The following is a 21,773-nucleotide window of genomic DNA, read 5'->3' as shown; positions in this document are numbered from 1 at the left end:
CAGTGACTGTACAGTGACGGCGTAATGTGCCATATATGGACATGGGAGTATAGTCTACGAGCTAAAATAGTTCATCCAATGAGACCGCCCCACGTTGGTAGGCAACAACGATGTGTGCTGCTAGAACCGGCCACTCACCGCACAGAAATGTAGGGCATTTGAATCCGTGAAGGAGGGGGTAAAAACCAGACCGGGTGAAGTTTCACTTTAGAAAGCACCTAAGTTGACAGCTGGCGAAGTTATTCAATGTCATGCCACGTAGAGAAAACTAAAATAATTTATTAGATCCATGCGATATTGCAATTTGGCTGTCTAAACAACGTTGTCCTACGCGAGTAAATTATAGGAACCTTCCATTAGCTCTCCAAGGTGTCACTCGGAACTATTTCTTAACCGGACCGCTAAAACATATAGCCTCAAAACGATGAAGACGTTATGAAGAAAATTACCGTTTAAATGATATCGTACGTAGTTTGCAATTCAATTATATCAGAGACGTGAAATATACAACTCCAGGAGAAGTGTGAAGTATATAAGTATGGAGTCGGGGCGACGGAAAGGTCTCAGCGGGGTCCTGTCCTCCTTGTCACTGCTCTGTGTCATTCTGGACCTCCAGTTGGACGGTAAGACCAGACAGATAGATAGCAAGGTGTTTTTGCCCGAATAGTTCAGTCTGCATAGAGCTGTTGATTACAAAATAACGGTAACTAAGTATTCGGTTATTTCCTTAGCTAGGTATGCTACGACCGATTGTACAGGATAATCAGGTAGTTTTCTGTGTGCCCTTACTTGTTAACCACTGTAGACTAGCTAGGCTATCGAAACCCTTTGTCTGTTGGTTTACTTTTTTTACATACTCCCTTTACAAACAAGTCCTATGATTTACATCTAGAGGGATGGAATGTATGTCTACTGTTAAAATGACACAACATTCATGAACATAGCTACTCTGTCTCCTTCATTTAGGTCAGTTCCTATGTGGTTATGTGAACAATTGCCTATGGGGGCTTCCAAGAGGCTCACACTAAGTGTTTTGTTTCAGGTGTCTTGGGGGCAACTCATGTGGAGATTGAGCAGCACTTGGAGATGGGCCGTAAACTGTTGGCTGCCGGTCAACTGGCGGAGGCCCTGTCCCACTACCACTCTGCAGTGGGTAAGGTTACCAACCAGACACACACATCATTATAGCTCCAACGTCACTGCCCATGTAGCCTGTTTGTCTGTCTCCCTCTCTCTGTCTGTACTCTGTTTGTAATAAGTCGAGCTGCTTCCACATAACAAAGTCCCTTCAAGTGATGGGTTATTTCTGATCTCTCTCTCCCTTATTATTTCAGGTCAACACATTGAGTGAACTACACATTCTCAGTAAAATGTGGCCATGCACACCTAATAAATAAGTCACATGAAAGTAGAAATCTATTGTGTTCTCCTACTTATCTACTGTATTTGACCCTTTCCCTTCCCTCAGAGGGTGACTCTAAGAACTACCTGACCTACTACAAGCGGGCAGCTGTGTTCCTGGCTATGGGAAAGTCCAAGTCTGCCCTGCCGGATCTGACCAGAGCCATCCAGCTCAAACCTGACTTTCTCGCTGTGAGTGGACACAGACAGTTGTTGACAACATCTCTGTCATCATGATAAATCACGGTTATGAACAACAATTGTGTGAAATTGTTATTAACTCTTAGATTAAAAAACTATCTGTATCTTTCTCTATCTCCGTCCCTCTCTCCTCCATATCCCCTCTTCCCTCTCTCGGCCTCCATGTTTCCAGGCCAGACTGCAGAGAGGGAATATCTTCTTGAAGCAGGGTAACACCCAGGAGGCCCGGGAGGACTTTGAGGCTGTGGTAAGTCTAGATGCATAAAAATATAGCTACTATTCTACTACTACCATACTATTAATTATATTTCTATGTCTAGTTACACCTTATCCATCTGTCAACCAAAATCTCACTGCTCCCCCCCCAATACCCTCATCATATACTCTGTCTCATATTGCAATTTTTTACTATCCCTTTGTCATTGCAATTATGTGATGTGGGTGAGGTTAAGGGAATCTGAAGGATTAGATACACTTGATATGTGTTCTATTATGTATTTATGGACCTGATATGAGTCATCTATTATATATTTATAATTAGTTTCTTCAGAAACCTTACCTTTTTTAATTTCCTCAGCTGCAGCGATCCCCTGACCAGGACGAGGCTCGGAACCAGCTGATGAGGGCCAACGAGCTTGAGGAGCTGCAGGAGGAGGCCCACGCGGCCCACCACAGAGGAGACTACAGCACCACCATCACTGTGCTAGACCGCGTCGTAGAGGTAGGGAGTAGCTCCACCACAGGGCCTAGTCATTGGGCCTGGTCATGGAGGCAGGGGTTACCTCTGCCACAGGGCCTAGACATTGAGAACTCTATTTCACCTAGCCTCTTAAACTTGATCCTCAATACCTTCATCAATCTGTGGTGCACTATACTTCAACAGACTTGGTATCAAATCATAAATTCACACCACTGAACTCCCTACCTACCTACCTCCCTCCCACCCTTCTCTCTTTCCAGCTCTCCCCCTGGGACCCTGAGTCTCGGGAGCTCCGGGCTGAATGCTACATTCGTCTGGGAGACCCTCGGAAGGCCATCCAGGACCTGACCCCCACCACCCGGCTGAGGAACGACAACCGAGGTGCCTTCCTCAAGCTCAGCACCCTGCACTATGACCTGGGGGAGCACCAGGAGTCACTAGGGTATGCTCACTAGAATATTGTATTAGTAATAGGGCGGAGTGATTTAAACAAACAACCACATTTACCAAGCAAATACATGTAAATTAAGAGGTTGTGAGCTTCAGAGCAACATTGGTTTGTGTTTTTGTATCTGTGGTTGATTTTTGTGACACTTGAAGTTTGAGAGTTAGTAAAGAATGCTCACTCTTTCAAACATACTAACACTTTTTTTTTTTGACAGGCAAAAATCTCAAACCGCTTTGCAATGTGTAAATCTGTCTCTTTTTTTCTCTCCCTCTGCAGTCATGTCAGGGAGTGTCTGAAGCTGGATCAGGATGACAAGGAGTGTTTATCCCGTTACAAACAGGTGAAGAAGCTCAGCAAGCAGCTGGACTCTGCCGAGGAGCACATCCAGGAGGAAAGGTCAGTACCACTGCATCTAGCTAGTATGGCAGTCTAGTCCCTGTGGTGGTTTCTCTTATGTTTTCCTTGACACTAAAGACAAATGCAGTTGCCCATCAGACAAATCGGAAGTATTTTAATTTTTTACATTTTGGGGGGGGTTGCCCAGAAATGATGAACACTGGCCCGAAAATGTAAATGTCCTATTTACACGCAGAAGTGCCATATGTCGCCTGCCTTTCACCAACACAAAGGGGAGTACTCAAAGATCAGTACAGGAATTCTTTGTATTTTTGTTATCAGTAAAAATAAATCATATTGGAGAAGACTCAACTTGCCCGTCTGCCATAAATGCCCTAAATTGTTTATCATTCACTTAAACAATGGGGAGGAACCAGAAAGATACAGTATGTTTTAGGCTACTAGAATTCTATGCAGTTTGGTTGTTTTCACTTTTTTTTATCACCTGCCTAATGGGGCAACCTCAGAGCAGGTTCAACTTGAGCGACGGCTCAATTCATATACCCCAAGCAATAGGGCAACCCTCAAGGTCAATCCCTGCCTACCTACAGTGGGGCAAAAAAGTATTTAGTCAGCCACCAATTGTGCAAGTTCTCCCACTTAAAAAGATGAGAGGCCTGTAATTTTCATCATAGGTACACTTCAACTATGACAGACAAAATGAGGGAAAAAAAATCCAGAAAATCACATTGTAGGATTTTCAATGAATTTATTTGCAAATTATGGTGGAAAATAAGTATGTGGTCTTATATGGTAGCACATCTCTATGTGGTAGTCCCTCCCTGTGTGTTTCTCCCAATGTGTCCCTATGGGAGTTTTATATTTCAGTTCCTGTGTTCCCTCGACAGGTTTATATTTGAGGTTTCTTTGACAGTTTTAATCACAACCTATTTGTATCCACTTTGGTTCATATTTAGATATGACTATTGTATGGTGGTTCTATTTAACTCTTGTCCTAAAAATGAATATTATTAAATGTTTGTCTTCAGGTATCAGGATGCCATAGACAAGTATGAGTCAGTGATGAGGACAGAGCCTAATGTCCTCTACTACACCAATAAGGCCAAGGAGAGAATCTGCTTCTGCCTGGTCAAGGTGGGTCCCATCACATAGACGTGTTTAACCCATGGAGTGGGCCATATCTAGATTAGCATGAATTCTCAGAATTACTTTTACAACTGCGGATTTCCCATAACTTTAAAAATGATATTACTAATTAAGTAATTACAAATAGAATGGGGAAACAATGATGATGCTTATAAGTGTTGCTCCATTTCTCTCCACCAGAACAAGATGCCTGCTATGGCAATAGACATTTGCTCAGAGGCCCACCAGAGAGACCCACGCAACATCAACATCCTCCGAGACAGAGCTGAGGCCTTCATCCTCAACCAGGACTACGAGAAAGGTACTTTCACCATCCTATTACTGTAGCAAAGAGAATGATGACACGTGGTGATAAGACTTTGTGCCGCATTTGTGTCCCCTCCGTCAAGTACTCAGAACACCGGCTGTCAAACTTGCCATGTAAACAAACCCTGTGTTTTGTAGCCAGGACCAGTCTAACGCCGCCCTGATTACGGCACATCCAAATCCCAGCGGGATCATTGTACCAGCTTTGTCAAGTATCCATTTTGATCTTTCTCTCTCTGCCTTTTTCCCCCGCTTACCTTGCCCTCCCTTCTCTCTAGCGGTGGAGGACTACCAGGAAGCGAGGGAGTTTGACACGGAGAACAATGAGATCAGGGAAGGTCTGGAGCGAGCCCAGAAACTGCTCAAGCTCTCCCGGAAGAGGGACTATTACAAGATCCTTGGTGTCAATAGGTATGACTGACATAGAGAAGGGAGCTCTGTTCAAATACTTCTTTGAAGCATAATGCCTTCCTTCCTTGGAATAATCTACAGTGTATTTATGATCTATAAGCAATTGGACAAGTGACAAGTTGATTCTATTTGATGACATTCTATTTTCACCATATGTGATCACCTCATGGTAATGCATTTGCTCCTTGTATTCAAACAATATTCTACATTACCAACATGTTTTTTTTTTCCAGGAGTGCCAACAAACAGGAAATAATCAAGGCGTACAGGAAACTGGCCCAACAGTGGCATCCTGACAACTTCAGAGAGGAGTCGGAAAAGAAGGAGGCAGAGAAGAGGTTTATCGACATCGCCTCTGCTAAAGAGGTGCTCACCGACCCAGGTAATGAACTGTATATGTACCTGATAATGTTGCTCAAGCTGGTAGATAAGATCACTACTAACTAAACCCTCCCATACTGGAAAATCTATGACTGTATTTAGGAAGCTGTAAACTATTTGCAGTATGATAACGTCCTGTCGGACCACTTTCCTGTAATCTACATGTGTTGAAAACGTAGCTGGATACTTGTTGTGCATTATTCATGTCTCCCTACCCCGAACCGTTAGAAATGCGCCAGAAGTTTGACTCTGGTGAGGACCCCCTGGACCCAGAGAGTCAACAGGGAGGCGGTCAGGGTGGCCAGGGATGGCCCTTCCACTTCAACCCCTTCGAGTCTGGCGGCAACTACCACTTCAAGTTCCACCACTAGTAAGGATGAGACAAGAAACATGGGGGGGGGGCTGGCTGACTGACGGAACCAGGAAGGATTTACAATTGGAGGATTTTAGGGCTTATGACAACCCGTGGAGTAACTGGTGGACGTACCCAGGGGTTGGATTTGGGGGATTCAGGTTGGATGTGGGGTGTTGTGGGTAATGTAGTGAGACAATGGGGATGTGAATGACACTGTCAAAGGCATTGGACTACTACTGTACCGCGAGGGGTTGAGTTGTACAGAGTTAAACTTTCCTACCACAAATTCTACATGGATGAAACTAAGTGACAATGTTGTCGGCTGTTGACTCGAGTGGTCGAAGACAAGCAAATAAAGTCCTGCATTGGTGCGCTGTTCAGTCCTCCCAACTTGGCCCAGGCTGTTGATCCTGTCATTGTATCCCTCCATGTTATTTTTTTGTGATGTCTGCTGCTGCTTTTACTTTTGCTTGGTATTTCTTCCATTTTTCGTCTATTCAACGTAGCTCTTTTGGTTTTTGCTTGACTAGCCTGGATGCTGGACTGTTTCTCCATTTATTTAAAGTGCAGTCAAATGTAATTTTCCTCTGCTTTATATATATATTCTCTCAGGATGGATTAATATTTTGAAAATGGTATAAGAGCTCTTTGACATTTCAGCCTGTTTTGGTGGGATGGAGTTTTGGCCTGCCTGGTGAATTAGTTTAATTGACCAATAAGAGTTACAAACCCCTCTGCCAATAAAAGCTAGACCACTCCCAGACAGTCCTAGCAAAAGTATTGCTTGAGAAAACAATTTGAAATGAAACCAATCTACAGTAAGGTACTTCATTATTACCCAAAAAGGATTTGATATTGAGATAAATGCTGTATTGGACCTTTTTAATAATACTTAGATAAGCTCAAGTTGGATAAAAGCAGATTCAGACTGGCACCCAAGCTGATTTTATTTTCAGAGCTTTCAGAATGTTTTAGAAGAGTGTCGTTTTCTTCTTCACTAAACAATGTCTGTTTTTGTTATTTTTATCTGCAAAGCTTTGAATGTTCTCCACAGAATATACTCTTGACCTAACTTAATTGACACAACAGGTGTTATGGAATAGTTGGTGACCTACTCCTTCCTGGTTGTGTACCCGGTCAAAAGGGTGAGTGGATGAAGCATGTCTGTCTACTTCCTGAAAGAGCCTGTTCTCGCTGCCCTTTGAAAACATATTTTTTATTTGCCGGTCTTTTTAATAACTAATCCTCCTGTGTTCCCCAGTCCAAAGCAACTGAAGGGACTCCCTGCAATGACAAACAAATGACTTGCGTCATTTTAGTGTATCAAACCAATTATGGACTACAACCAAATGATGGATTGTCAATATCATCCTGTCAAGTCCACTGTTAACATAATTTGAGTTCTAAGGATGCAGTATAGCTGTAACTGAAAGCTTTATGTCACCGACTGCTCAACTACGTGATCATTTTAATGTTTCTAGGGGGTTTTCTCGTTGCCAACCAGAATGAACTAAAATGCTCAAACTATTAAAATATGGAAACAAACAACCCTGTTCTCTGGTTCTTTCACTGTTATAAATTCATGGTTCAGGTATAATTTCAGTACTATACTGATGGCATACCATCTTTAGCTCATGTTTGAGTTGTCTTTTGTGCAAATCATCTTCCAGTAGCATGCAGGTCTGTCTAGTTCCAAGAAAATGTTAATGTCTGCTTGAACTATTTGACACACTTATACACTGAGTATACCAAACACATTACCAGAAAATAATAGCCAACTTTTGCAATCCTGTGTGATCATGTAAGCTCGGGGCCCTGAGTCTGAACCCCGCCCTGGTGAAGGTAGGAAACAACGCCACTTTGCTGCTCCTCAACACAGGGGCCCCAAAAGGGTGCGTGCTCAGCCCCCTGTTGTACTCCCTGTTCACTCATGACTGCGTGGCCACACACGCCTCCAATATAATCACGTCTGCAGACGATACAACAGTAGTAGGCGTGATTACCAATAATGACAAAACAGCCTACAGGGAGGAGGTGAAGGCTTTGGCGGAGTGGTGCCAGGAAAATAACGTCAACAAAACTATGGAGCTGCTCGTGGACTTCAGGAAATAGCAACGGCACCTCTTCAACCTCAGGAAGCTGAAGAAATATGGCTTGGCCCCTGACACCCTCAAACTTTTACAGATGCACAATTGAGAGCATCCGGTCAGGCTGTATCACCGCTTGGTACTGCAACTGTGCCACCCGCAACCGCAAGGCTCACCAGAGGGTGGTCAGCCCAAAGCCTGCCCTTCAGGACATCTACAGCACCCGATCTCAAAGAACGTCTATCTCAAGGCCATCAGACGTTTAAATAGCCATCACTAGCTGGCTACCGCCCGGTTACTCAACCCTGCCCTATATACATAGACAATGAATCTTTTGTCACTTTAATGTTTACATACTGCTTTACTCATTTCATATGTATATACTGTATTTTAGTCCATACAACTGACATTGCTCATCCTAATATTTATATATTAATTCCATTCTTTTACTTTTAGATGTGAGTATTGTTGTGAATTATTAGATACTGTCGCTACACCCGCAATAACATCTGCTAAATATGTATATGTGACCAATCAAATTTGACTTGAACAGCTAACTGATGGCCTCAAATGGTGTGACCTGGAAAGACTTGCCCTGATGAGTGAGATGGAGGACATTTGTCAATAACTTATGCTCCTAATATGAGCCAAGGGTTTTAAGTCAAGTAGGTAATTCACTTTAGCTATTCATATGCTCTGAACTACATGTAACTGCTGTACTACCAGTATATAAGGAACGTCTGCATCGTTCCTCATTGACAGATCAGACACAAGTTTAAATACTGAAATGTATTAAATCATTTATCACACAGACATATACTGTACCGTCTGGCTCAGTCCCATGCCCCTTATTGCGCAAATACCCTTTATACTTCGTATTAACTTCACACACACTAATGTCACTGGGGATGCTTGGTTACATTTCGCACCTATCTTGGCTCTGACTGGTAAACCCACGACACTGGCACCAGCGATCAGCCACATCTGGAATTCCTTTGATTGAATTCTCCCATTTCAAGTCTGTACTGTAGCCTTTTCTAGGACCGTGTCCTCCGACTTTGGGTGAGCTCAGCTTGTTCTTCAGTGGCTGCCCCCGAACCCCTGTGTGTCGGCCAGGGTGTCTGACTCCACCTCGATGGAGACCACGTGGTGGCCGGGAATCATGGCTAACCCCAGCACTCTGGGCTCACCCTGGGAGAAGGAGTCTGATGCAAAAACAAGCAAGACAAGCACACAAAATACATTTTAAATATGGATCTGTACACAGTGTAATGATGGTCAGGTTACAAAATAGAAACAACATATCATGTGGGGTCCCAGAGAGCTGCAGCGCCTTCAGTATTCATACCTTTTGACTTATCCCACAGTTTGTTGTGTTACCGCCTGAATTCAAAATGGATTCAATGTTTTTTTCTCACCCATCTACACACACAACACTCCATAATGACAAAGGGAAAACATGACATTTTAGCAAATTTATTGAAAATGAAATATCTTATTTATATAAGTATTCACACCCCTTAGTCAATACTTTGAATAAGGAAATTGGGCAGCGATTACAGCTGTGAGTCTCTTAAGAACTTTAAACACCTGGATTGTGCAACATTTGCCCACTATTATTTTCAAAGTTCTTCAAGCTCAGTGAAATTGGTTGTTGTTCATTGCTAGACAAATATTTTCAGGTATTGCCATAGATTTTCAAGTAGATTTACGTCAAAACTGTAACTCGGCCACTCAGGAACATTCAGGAACAAGCAAACTGAACCAGGTTTTCCTCTATAATTTTGTCTGTGCTTAGCTCCAATCAGTTTCTTTATCCTGAAAAACTCCCAGTGTTTAACGATAACAAGCATACCCATAACATTACTCAGTAATGGATTTGCCCACAACAGATCACTTTTTATTCATGCTTTGTTAGACTAATGTAATATTGTACAGGCTTCCTTTTGTTCAGTCTGTCAAATAGGTTAGTATTGTGGAGTAACTACAATGTTGTTGATCCATCCTCAGTTTTCTCCTATCACAACCATTAAACTCTGTAACTGTTTTAAAGTCACCATTGGCCTCATGGTGAAATCCATGAGAAATTAAATGTTGCTCCTCTCCGGCAACTGAGTTAGGAAGGACGCCTGCATGTTTGTAGTGACTGGGTGTATTGATACAGCATCTAAAGTGTAATAAATAACTTCACCATGCTCAAGGGGATATTCAATGTTTGCTTTCTTTTTTTTGCCATCTACCAATAGGTTCCCTTCTTTGCAAGGCATTGGAAAAATTGGTTGAATATCTGTGTTTGAAATTCACTGCTCAACTGAGGGACCTTACAGATAATTGTATGTGTGGGGTACAGAGATGAGATAGTCATAAATTATATATTTTTTTAAGTTCAACACTGTTATTGCACACAGAGTCCATGCAACTGATTATGTGACTTGTTAAACACATTTTTACTCCTGAACTTATTTAAGCTTGTCAAAACAAAGGGGTTGAATACTTATTTACTCAAGACATTTCAGCTTTTCATTTTGAATTGATTTGAAAAAAAATCTAAAAACCTAATTCCATTTTTACATTATGTGGTAGGCTAGTGACAGATACATTTAATTCATTTTTAATTCAGGCCGTAACACAACAAAATGTGGGAATATGGTTTGCATTTCTGATTGCAGGTTTTTACAGCAAATCAACTAATGATTGACTGATCAGCTGAATCAGGTGTGTTCAGTGCTGGGTTGGGACAAAACTCTGCACCGACTGCTCTGCAGGAACAGGTTTGAAAAGCAGTGAACTTGCTAGAGTATGTAGGCCTAATATGTACTTTAGTTACCTGAGGATTTGAGGAACTCCTGAGCGGACCCCAGGATGACGTTGCAGTCTCTATCTGTGCACAAGAACAGTCCCACCAGCGTCCGTCCGTCTGTCATTCTGATTCTCATGTTCTTGTTCAGCAGGCTCTCCAGCTTCTGACGCACTCTGGAAGAAGAGGATGACAGTTCACTCTGCCCCTAGAAATAGGGATTGGGGAGAAATTAGACGATAGGCCTATAATCATTCAAGGGTAAATCCCTTTTGAATTCAATCACTTTTTGACAGCATCCCTTCTGGTCAGAAATGAACCTTTTGAACGGGAATGCCAAAACATTCAGATAAAGGTGCTCAAAGTTGACACATTTCACACACCATACCATGACATCCATGTCTTCATCACTGAAAAATATAAACACTTGAGTTTGATATCATTTAAAAGCTTACGTTGTCAAACTATTTTATTTATTGAAAAAAAAAATGTTTTAAAACACAAATTGTCATTTTTAAACCTTAACGTAAAGGATAAAAAAATACAGATATAAACCCCCCCCCCCCCCCCCCCAAAAAAATCATAGTCGCATAGGTTGTAGCTTAAACCTCATTTCACATTATCTGAGGTTTTTGTGTTGTGACCGCCATCAGTTGAGACAACATGCTCTTGAATACAGGGTTGGTGTCATTTCAATCATAGAAATATATTTAAAAGAATGGACCTATCCCAGTTCAGACCACTGCAATTTAGCTGGTACAGCATAGACATTTAAATGTAAATTGTAAATTCTAATTACTATCACAAAGATGACTGCTTGTCCACCCACCGTCGAATGTCAACGTAAAACGTCATGCCTATTCTATTATCTATATTTCAATGATTTCAACAGGTTTCCTATAGAGGAAAGAGTCTAATTTAAAATGACAGATATTCTCATTCAAGTCAACATTCTCTGATGTGTGGAGATCCAACCATCTCTGTGGTACCATTTGAAAGTAGAAGTAGAAGTCTATTTTTTATTCCCATTTTAGTACATCTATCACCCAAAACATGAAACTCACCCTGTATTCAAGAGCATGTTGTATCTCAACCGTTAGTGGACAAAACACAAAAACCTTAGATGATGTAAAATAGGATCTAGGCTACAACATATGCAAATATGAAAAGAATCTGAGTTCATGCATTTTTTGATAATTGACGTTAAAAAAAATGTGTGTGGGGGGGGGAAATGATATAATAGTTTGACAACCCTGTTTGTAAGCTTTTAAATGAGATCAATCTCAACTGTTTATATTTTCCAGTGATGAAGACATGGATGTCTCATGGTATGGTAGGGTATGCAAAATGGGTCAACTTTAAGCACCTTTATCTCTTGAATGTTTTGGCATTCAGATCCAAAAAAGGCACATTCTACAGTGCCTCTTAGGGGCCATGGTGGTGGAAAAAAGTCCAGGCTAATCTGCTCCCTAATTTTTTTTTTTAAATCCGTGCCCTACAAAAAAAAATATCCGTTCCCTACAATGTTTCTTATTCGTTCCCTACGATTTTTTATTTGTTGACCTACATTTTTTTTTATAAGCTACTCCTGAAGTCCTTGTGGATTTAAGTAGCCTGTCTCAAGGCCTAAAAACGTCATGCTCCTTATGTAGGCTACCATGACTGTCCAGGACTATAAGACAAACTACTTTTGAGCATTTTGTTTACCATCAAACTAACTCTGGTCCAGGCACATGCGTACGTATCCGGCGCATGTGAATGGATCAGAGCTAGGTAAATGAAGTGTTCAAAAGTGGTGTCACCTTGTCAACATTGCCAAGGGGAAGCTTGACAAGCATACAAGGAGAGGAAGCCAGATGGTTGAGATGCACCCAGTATCACCATTATGCTTCTTTTACTTGTGGGTAAATCCATTTGAATTCGATCACTTTTTGACAGCACCCGTTTCGATTTGAACGAAACCTTTCATACATACTTGCCCATTGTAGAAGTGCTCAGAAAGTTACTGAGCCCCTTAGGGGTCATGGTGTGTTTAAAATATATATATATATTTTTAAAAAACAGGCTAATCCATTCCATCAGTTTTTTTTCTCCATTCCCTCTGATTATTTATACTTTCCCTCTGTTTTATTTGTTTATTCGTTCCCGCTTCTCCTTATGTAGGCTACCATGACGGTCCCACTTGGCCGATAACATATTGCAGCCTAAATGTACTTCGATTTAGTTATTACATGCTTCAAATGGTGTGTTCATATGCCTGAAAAGCCAGGAGCATCACTCGCAGTCATAAATGAATGATGCATGTTTAGGATGCAAACCAGATAGGCTACACTCAGATTCATGCCACTTGGATCCATTTTGAGCACCTCTCCTCCCCGCAACCCAGTGTTTTACCCCTTGTGCATAAAGTCAGGGACATATGTTCAGTAAAACATGGTCCAGACATACGCAATTGTGCATGTGACTCACCGGTGGCAGAAAGAAACGGCATGCGAATTTACTGTGCATAATTCTGGTGCAATGATGCGCTCTCATCCCTGCACTAGGCAGGTGAACATCTGTCATAGCCAACCAGGCACACAGAAAGATGGTTTAAAGCAGCTCTGGCTCTATGTGGTATGTTTATAACTAAAACTGATAGCTATTTGCTTGGTTGCGATGACAATACATTCACCTGGAAATCAGCTGATGTAGCTAAAGAAATCCTTTGGAAAATAGACAGAACAGCTAAGGTCATGAAGCAGGCCAGATGGATTTATTGCCTAGGGATGAGAGCACCGTATTTGCACCTTGAGTGGTTTTGCACACACGTTACCTATTATTTGCCCATATGATTCGGAGACATATGAAAACACTGAAACTGGAAAATAGCAAATGAATGGTCAGTGATCATCACCATTTGAAGCATGTAATTAACTAAATAGAATAACAATTAGGCTGCAATATGTTATTGGCCAAGTGGGACCCTCGTGGAGAAGAGGGAACAAATGAAAAAAATCAGAAGGAATGGATAACAAAACAAGGTAACAAATAAAACATCTGTGGAAATGGATTTTTTTTAAATGTAGGGAACGAATACAAAATCTGAGGGAACTAAAAAAAAAAAAAACAGAGGGACATAATCAGAGGGAATGGATAATAAAACTGAGGGAATGGATAATAAAACTGAGGGAATGGATAATAAAACTGAGGGAATGGATAATAAAACTGAGGGAATGGATAATAAAACTGAGGGAATGGATAATAAAACTGAGGGAATGGATAATAAAACTGAGGGAATGGATAATAAAACTGAGGGTATGGATAATAAAACTGAGGGTATGGATAATAAAACTGAGGGTATGGATAATAAAACTGAGGGAATGGATAATAAAACTGAGGGTATGGATAATAAAACTGAGGGAATGGATAATAAAACTGAGGGAATGGATAATAAAACTGAGGGAATGGATTAGCCTGGTGGCTAAGCCCCTAAGGTGCTCAGTAACTTTCTGAGCACTTCTACAATGGGCAAGTATGTATGAAAGGTTTCATTCAAATCAAAAGGGGTGCTGTCAAAAAGTGATCAAATTCAAATGGATTTACCCACAAGTAAAAGAAGCATAATGGTGATACTGGGTGCATCTCAACCATCTGGCTTCCTCTCCTTGTATGCTTGTCAAACTTCCCCTTTGCAAGGTTGACAAGGAGACACCACGTTTGAATGGCCTACCCCGGCCAAACCCGGACGACGCTAGGCCAATTGTGTGCCGCCCTATGGGACTCCCAATCACGGCCGGTTGTAATACAGCCTTGATTCGAACCAGGGTGTCTGCAGTGACGCCTTTAGCACTGAGATGCAGTGCCTTAGACCGCTGTGCCACCCGGCAGCCCAATTTACCTAGCCTGGTCCATGCACATGTGTTACATGCACATTGGACCAGAGCTAGTTTGACGGTAAACAAAATGCTCAAAAGTAATTTGTCTTATAGTATCGGATGTTGCGTACTGTGTTCAGCCAATCAGACCATGGGTGGAAAAAAAAACATACTGTATGCAATACACAACATCCGGGAATAGCGTTAGCCACTCTAGCATGTTTGTGAAAACTGTGCTTCATAAAGAAAGTATGCATATTTCCCCCTTGTAGCCATTAAATCGATATAAAGGGGAATTTGACGCCTTTGATGCCAGAATGTAGAATGTTTAACGTACGAACTGGTCCACGGGGTAGACGAGTTTATAGACGGCTGCATACGTTCCCTTTGGATAGTAAAGCTAATTTACGGTCATTCTGGCGTCTGCATTGGCTGTACAACAGGGTTCCCAATTGGCGGCCCTCGGGACAAATTTATATTTTGGACATAAAAGACTGTCAAAACACCGGAAATCAGGTGAAAGTGATTTGAATTTTGGAAATTATTCACACGCATAAGAGAGACACGTGATTGTAAACAAACGTAGGCAAGGTTTGAAATTATGTTTAAGTTAAATATTATCCGTTGGGGCTTCTTACGGTTTATTTGCAGTCTAAAAATGATCTGTAATTGTGTTCCGGCCCCTGACCTTCCGCTCAAGAAAAAAATCGCCCCGTGTCTAAATCCAGTTGATGATCCCTGCCATACAGCATTTACTGAGATGTGGCCTCTGCAGAAGTCAGGGCATTCATACTTCTTGTGCATCGCAGAGCTGTTGTGAAGGAAGTTGTCAGGGAAGTGAGTGTGTTTATACAGGACATGCCGCCCCCAACTACCGTCAACCAATCATTTCAAAGCGGAGCTAAACCGAGCCCTCTGCATTGTTACAAAATTTGGGAGGTGCACGGCGATGCAGTTTGTTTTAGTTTTTTCCATATTTATTGCTTTTTTTCTTCTTTTTTTAATTAATAACAAATCAATACATAAAGCACATGAGGGAACACAAGCATACATAGATTACAAACAATAGACAATCGAGCTAGGGGGTACAATATCACATTACAATTACACAAGGACCTTAAGGGACATGCATATACTTACAATTCGAACAGCTTTTTTGTTAGTAGAGCATTTAACCGTCTTAAAATACAGTTCAATTTATTTTTGTAGGGTACGAAAATGTGGTTTTCTGTTTGTAAATTTACATTTGTGTATATGAAATTTGGCCAAAAGAATAATGAAATTAATTACGTAAAAATGATTCCGCTTATTTCTATTGTATGTAAAGAATCCAAACAGTACATCTCTCCACAATAGTGTAAACTCTTCATAAATGTGTTCAATTATAAACCTACTGATGTCTTGCCACAGTTTTCTTACATGCATACAATGCCAAAAAAGATGCACAACTGTTTCTGGGTGGTCATTACAAAAGGAGCAATTTGAGTTGATGTTTTCCTTAAACTTCTTCATATAGTGGTTGGCAGGATAATATTTATGAATAATTTTAAAGGAAACTTCCTTAATTTTGTTAACAAGTACGTATGTGTGTGGCAACATCCAAACTTTTTTCCAACAGATATTATCAATAAATCCATTCCAATAAGGCATGACATGACAACATCCTGCTGAAACAAGGATCATATCGCTCTGTTGTTGAATGGACCAAAAGAGAAACAAATCTTTCCTACTGATGAGTCAACAGGGTCAACAGAAGGTAGGCTCTGAGGGTCAGGTCTTGACATGTTCCTGAATAACATAGCAACACCTGAGGGAATGGCATCTAAAACAATTGCAAAATCTTTAGGTGTTACAGGGACCTTGTAAAGTGATAAGAATTCTTTATAACTGAGTAAAAGACCCTCTGCATTTACCAGTTGGCTCACCAATAGGATATTATTTCGGAACCAATATTCTAAAAACAGAGAGGTATTTTTATACAATTTATCCCGATTATTCCATATATAATATCTGTGTGGAGAAAAATTGTGTTTATAAATTAAGGACCATGACAAGAAAACCTGCCGATGAAAAGCAGAAAGTTTCACTGGAACTTTGTCAATATTATAATTGCAAAACAACATGAAGTTAAGGCCACCAAAAGTAGAGAAGACATGATGAGGAATAAAATTCCAGATAGAAGTGGGTCTTCTTAGGAATTGTTTTATCCAATTGATCTTAAAAGTATTATTTAAAGTAGTAAAGTCCAGAAAATTCAGTCCACCATTCTGTGTTCATTACAACAGTTTTCCTAATGTAATGGGTACGGTTTCTCCAAAGAAAGTTGAAAAGCATCTGGTCTATCTCCTTGCTTATTTTACGGTCAAGATATAAAGATAGAGCACCATATGTTAGTCTAGAGATACCTTCAGCCTTGGTTATTAGGACTCTACCTTTTAAAGATAAGTCCCTCTGTAGCCATTGATTTAGTTTCTTCTGTTTTTTTTTAAATAAGAGGGTTAAAATTTAGTAAGCCTCTAGACTTCTGATCCTTTGTAATGGTTATGCCTAAATATGTAAGTTCTTCTTTTACTGGAATACCATAATATGAAGGTGTCACACAATCTTTGACAGCTATGAGTTCACATTTATTAATGTTAAGATATAGACCAGACGCTTTGGAAAAGGATTGTATCACATTGATCGATATGGGAATTTGGTTAGCGTCGTTCAGAAAAAGTGTAGTATCGTCAGCCAGCTGGCTTACAATAATTTCTTTACCAGCTATGGAAATACCTTGTACAGGACTATTATTTAAAGAATTTGCAAGAAGTTGGGTGATTAATAAAAATAGGTACAGCGAGATAGGACAACCTTGCCTAATTCCTCTCTTTAACCAAATCTAGGTGAGGTGCCATATTTCAATTTGATAGAGCTGTTACCATTTGCATAGAGAGTCTTAATAGCCTTACAGAAAAAATCCCCAAAGCCAAGTCTCTCAAGGGAGTGGAAGAGAAACTGATGCTCTACTGTGTCAAATGCTTTATAAAAATCTAAAAATAATATGAAGCTATCCTCAGTTATTAGGTCTGAGTAGTCAAGTACGTCTAATACTAGTCTGACATTGTTAGAAATACGTCTGTTCCTCATGAAGCCAGACTGTGTTTCATCAATGATTGCATCTAGGACTTATTTAATTATTTTTGCAAGTAGTGAGGCTAATATCTTATAGTCATTATTAAGAAGACAAATTGGACGCCAGTTATCGATGAGCAGCACTTCTTTTTTAGGTTTTAGGTATCAGTGTTATTAACCCCTGACTCATTGTAGGAGAACATTGTTTTTAATACTCTCTAAAAAGACTTCAAATAGGAAGGGATTTGTAAAATGCTGATGTAATTCCATCAACACCTGGTGATTTATTGTTCTTTAGATGTTTGATAGACTCTATAATCTCTTAAACTTTGATGGGTTCATCACACTGTTTAGATTCTATATCACTGATAGAGTGAACATTATTCAGTGAGTTAAAAAAATATATATCTGTGGATTCCTGACAGTACGTAGAGCTATACAATTTTCTGTAAAAATTGCTACAGTATTTAGCGATTAATTTTTGGTAATCTGTAATAACACCATCAATGTTTAATTTATGGATAGTGTTATTTTTTGAGTGACATTTCTCAGTACTGCGCTTGATTTGGCTGCAATTGCGTCACACGCTCTGTACGGAGCCTCTGATCCACATTTCCAGATCAAGCTTAAATGAGCTTTTAAGACGAAACGACTCAATATTGCCATCTGCCAGCCTTTGGGTTAGATTAGAGCTAAGGAGAAGAAGCTACTTTAGACTATTAAAATGCACCCTTTAAGAAATGCAAAAGCGTGCCACTTTTAACAGATGTTTCTGGTCCTACTATTCTTGGTAATGCCAATAGTACCGTAGACAGCAGATCCGACCCTAGGGTCGGACAGACTTCCTGTGTAGATTAAGACACTGCACAGCCGGCACAAGATATGGCTCGGAAAACATACCTCAATCCAGTGATCAGAAATGTGTTGTACTTCAAATTGTCCCACTATCCCAACTGTTACACCGAGAAGATTTAACGATTTGCTGATTTTCGTCCACATGCTAGATAGCGGTAGCCACAGCACTGGCAGCCATTATGGAATGGAACGTGCTGTTGAACAAAGGAGCTGATTGGCTGACATTGCCATTCCAAAATTGCTGCTGTGGCTTCTAGCACGAGGTCGAAATTGACAGATTTTCGGCAAAACTAGCAGATCTTGTTCAATCTTCTCTCTGTAATAGTTGGGATAATGGAACAATTCAGAGAACAACACATAAACCCTTTAATCTACACAGGGTGTATGTCCGACCCTAGTGCAGCTGTAAGAAATCAGTTCGGATCTGCTGGCTAATGGTACAGTAGGTTGTGGACAAACGTTAGCTAGCTACTACTGTAGCTACGTTAGCATAGCTAGCTAGTGGATCCAATTTGCCCAACAAATGTATGGATCAGTTACGCACGCTCTCCTTTCAGTTTGGCAAAGTGAATATTATGCGTTAAACGTGTGTAAAGTGCGATAATATTAAACATATATCACCCCTACATGAGTTGATGGACCATTTTCTTCAATCATTGTTGCCATTCCACCCTTTCTTGATTCTATTTTTCTAGCGGAATTATTTATCTGACGTACAACTGGAAATGCATCAGGGAATACATTGCATTGTGGGTATTGTAGTATGCAAGGTAGGCATGACGAATTAGAGTTAAAACTTTGCTGACACTTTTCGCCTATTTACTTTTCAAATTGGGCATTACATTTGTCAAATGTCTTACCTTGTGATTTATGGACTGTCCAGCCTCTCACGAGATGCAGCAAAGCTGATTTGAGTCTGGTGCTGTCTCTATACCAGATGCTTCCGTGGTTACCATAGTAACGGAGCTTGTTTGTTAATGCAATGTAGCGACTGAGCTTGCAAATAAACAAAATTAACAACATTTTATATCTATGACATATTTCACGTGACCATTTATAGGTATCCATACATTCTCCATATATTGGGTAAACTTTCAGAAGTAATATAAATGCCGCGACCAAAGTATTTCACTCCGAACAAGGTGTAATGTAAGGTGTAATATTTATCAAGAATTCAGCATGTTTGTCTTCTTAAAGTTTATTTTTCATCATGAGTAATTCCCAATTTGTATTCTTACATTCGGACTCACCTGAACCCACTATCTGACTATGTGATGTACTACACCCCTAGGGGGTGCTCTGTGCACGTGTCGTCTCCCTGCCCCAGTACTGACTGGACCAATGACTTTGGGCAACCCTGGTGGAGGGATACCCAATATGAGGTGGGGCTATTTTGCCAAGACCAGGTGGATCCGCATCATCAACACCCTCACATCCCAGGAGCATAGGCATAGGAAGTAAAATATCCTTCTTCAGATTAGGGAGAATGTCATGCATAGATCACAAGAAGCTACATGTGTACATGCCACATGTATAGGCTACATGTGTTATCATACTAATCTCACTTAGCCTGACACCATCCCCTGGCAAGCGAGGCCTAGGGTCTTACATAGATATCATCAGTATTATACATGCATCATATATGTGCAATAGATATGCAGACAACATACAGACATCATTCTGCACACATACATATCACCTACATGCATACGTGCGTCATTTATACATAACCATTCATGCATTCTATTGTAGTTGTTCAAGCTTTATCCTCCTACCCCCTCCTTCACCTCTACCCCTCAGCATATCACAGTAGCAGTATGTTGGGAGTGTGTCCATTCATCTGGCACGGTTTCACCCACACAGCATAATATCACTGAGTGGAGCACAGGTGCTGTTTCTCCCTTCCTCTGTGTGCCACTGGCTGCATAATATATGGGTTACCACACTGCCCTTTAGGTAGCCCTGGCCTGTACATGACTCGCTTCCAAACGGACACGACGAGGTGGAGTTAGTAGTGCACTGTGTCACCGTCAAACCCTGGGGGCATATGAGTGAGTCCTGGCTGGGTTCACTCATTCCCCCTGCAGCACACACACACACACACATACACACACACACACACACACACACACACACACAGCACACACAGCACACAGCACACTCACACCCCGAGCACACCTCTCCTCTCCGGCATGGTGGGAGAGCACGGTGGGAGAGCAGGCTTTCCCGCCAACCCGCCCCAGCTGGCACTACTAGTCTTCTACTGAGCCAGAGGCTTAGTGTGGGTGCTCCACTCTCCACTCACACAGTCAGACACATGCTCTCTCTCTCTCTCTCTCTCTCTCTCTCTCTCTTTCTTTCTCTCTCTCTCTCTCTCTCTCTTTCTTTCTCTCTCTCTCTCTCTTTCTTTCTCTCTCTCTCTCTCTCTCTCTCTCTCTCTCTCTCTCTCTCTCTCTCTCTCTCTCTCTCTCTCTCTCTCTCTCTCTCTCTCACACACACACACACACACAAAACACACAGATTCTCTCTTTCTCTCCCACACTGTCCCTGCACACACATACTCACACTCTCTTTCTCTTCCTCAAACAGTCTATCCTCCTTCTTTCTCTCTTGCCCTGCCTCCTCCCTCCCCCCTCATTCCTCCCTCACTTTCTCTCTAGTGGTTCTTGGCAAATGTGCCCATTGGACCCTGCATAAACAAATTCCTTTCTTCTTTTTTTTAAATCCTGGAAGCCAAGCTAGAGTGGTTTAACTGCCTGTTGCAAAATTTGCCCATAGTCCACAGAATGATTTTCATAGATAAACCACTGGAAAATACAATTTCTTGAATGAAAAATCCCCAAATCCTCTTATCATTAGAGGACAATTGCTGGTAGCCGGGGCGGCAGCTAGCCTAGTGGTTAGAGTGTTGGGCCAGTTGGGGAAAGATTGCTAGATCAAATCCCCGAACTAACATGGTAAAAATATGTAGTTCTGCCCCTGAACAAGGCAGTTAACCCACTGTTCCTTGGCCGTCATTGTAAATAAGAATTTGTTCTTAACTGACTTGCCTAGTTAAATTAAGGTAAAATAAAAAATTGCAATGACTATTTATATACTGTATCATAAATATAAGCTATACACTGAGTATACAAAACATTAAAACAGAACATCTGCTCTTTCCATTAAATAGACTGACCAGGTAAATCCAGCTGAATGCTGGATCCTTTATTGATGTCACTTGTTAAATCCACTTCAATCTGTGTAGATGAAGGGGAGGAGATAGGCTAAAGAAGGATTTTTACGCCTTGAGACAATTGAGACATGGATTGTGTATGTATTCCATTCAGAGGGTGAATGGGCAAGACAAAATATTTA

At 41.0% G+C, this 21,773-nt stretch overlaps 2 protein-coding genes across 3 annotated transcripts; one reads left to right on the top strand and one right to left on the bottom strand.

Annotated features, from left to right (window-relative positions):
- Window positions 1-104: 104 nt before the first annotated feature.
- Window positions 105-7,254, top strand: LOC139378965 (dnaJ homolog subfamily C member 3-like). The gene is made up of 12 exons (XM_071121611.1): window positions 105-623; window positions 1,043-1,153; window positions 1,469-1,593; window positions 1,775-1,849; window positions 2,180-2,323; window positions 2,563-2,744; window positions 3,027-3,146; window positions 4,136-4,241; window positions 4,434-4,554; window positions 4,838-4,970; window positions 5,204-5,352; window positions 5,580-7,254. Exons 1-12 carry the CDS (start codon window positions 539-541, stop codon window positions 5,720-5,722), a joined length of 1,494 nt encoding a protein of 497 aa, XP_070977712.1. The 5' UTR covers window positions 105-538; the 3' UTR covers window positions 5,723-7,254.
- LOC139378966 (N-alpha-acetyltransferase 38, NatC auxiliary subunit-like) lies at window positions 6,192-19,124 on the bottom strand. 2 transcript variants are annotated; one of them, XM_071121612.1, is made up of 3 exons: window positions 19,044-19,124; window positions 10,621-10,798; window positions 6,192-8,998 (listed from the first exon to the last, which is right to left on the bottom strand). In XM_071121612.1, exons 1-3 carry the CDS (start codon window positions 19,080-19,082, stop codon window positions 8,874-8,876), a joined length of 342 nt encoding a protein of 113 aa, XP_070977713.1. In that variant the 5' UTR covers window positions 19,083-19,124; the 3' UTR covers window positions 6,192-8,873. The 2 variants fall into 2 exon arrangements, with proteins under 2 accessions (XP_070977713.1, XP_070977714.1); XM_071121613.1 differs by having other exon boundaries at window positions 10,621-10,766; window positions 19,044-19,118.
- Between the last annotated feature and the right edge of the window lie 2,649 nt (window positions 19,125-21,773).

This window comes from Oncorhynchus clarkii, chromosome 21 (assembly GCF_045791955.1).
Source record: "Oncorhynchus clarkii lewisi isolate Uvic-CL-2024 chromosome 21, UVic_Ocla_1.0, whole genome shotgun sequence".
Classification (NCBI taxonomy): Eukaryota; Metazoa; Chordata; class Actinopteri; order Salmoniformes; family Salmonidae; genus Oncorhynchus; species Oncorhynchus clarkii.
This window is presented reverse-complemented; position numbering and strand designations above follow the sequence as displayed.

What these genes read in the sequence shown, in the direction of transcription:
- LOC139378965 (XM_071121611.1), top strand. Translation starts at nt 539, where the DNA reads ATGGAGTCGGGGCGACGGAAAGGTCTCAGCGGGGTCCTGTCCTCCTTG. An exon ending in GAGCACCAGGAGTCACTAGG is followed by an intron (nt 2,745 to 3,026) that starts GTATGCTCACTA and finishes CTCCCTCTGCAG; the next exon opens with TCATGTCAGGGAGTGTCTGA. An exon ending in AGAGGTGCTCACCGACCCAG is followed by an intron (nt 5,353 to 5,579) that starts GTAATGAACTGT and finishes CCGAACCGTTAG; the next exon opens with AAATGCGCCAGAAGTTTGAC.
- LOC139378966 (XM_071121612.1), bottom strand. Translation starts at nt 19,082, where the DNA reads ATGGCAACAATGATTGAAGAAAATGGTCCATCAACTCAT. An exon ending in AAAATGGTCCATCAACTCAT is followed by an intron (nt 10,799 to 19,043) that starts GTAGGGGTGATA and finishes CCCTATTTCTAG; the next exon opens with GGGCAGAGTGAACTGTCATC. An exon ending in GGAGTTCCTCAAATCCTCAG is followed by an intron (nt 8,999 to 10,620) that starts GTAACTAAAGTA and finishes TTTTTGCATCAG; the next exon opens with ACTCCTTCTCCCAGGGTGAG.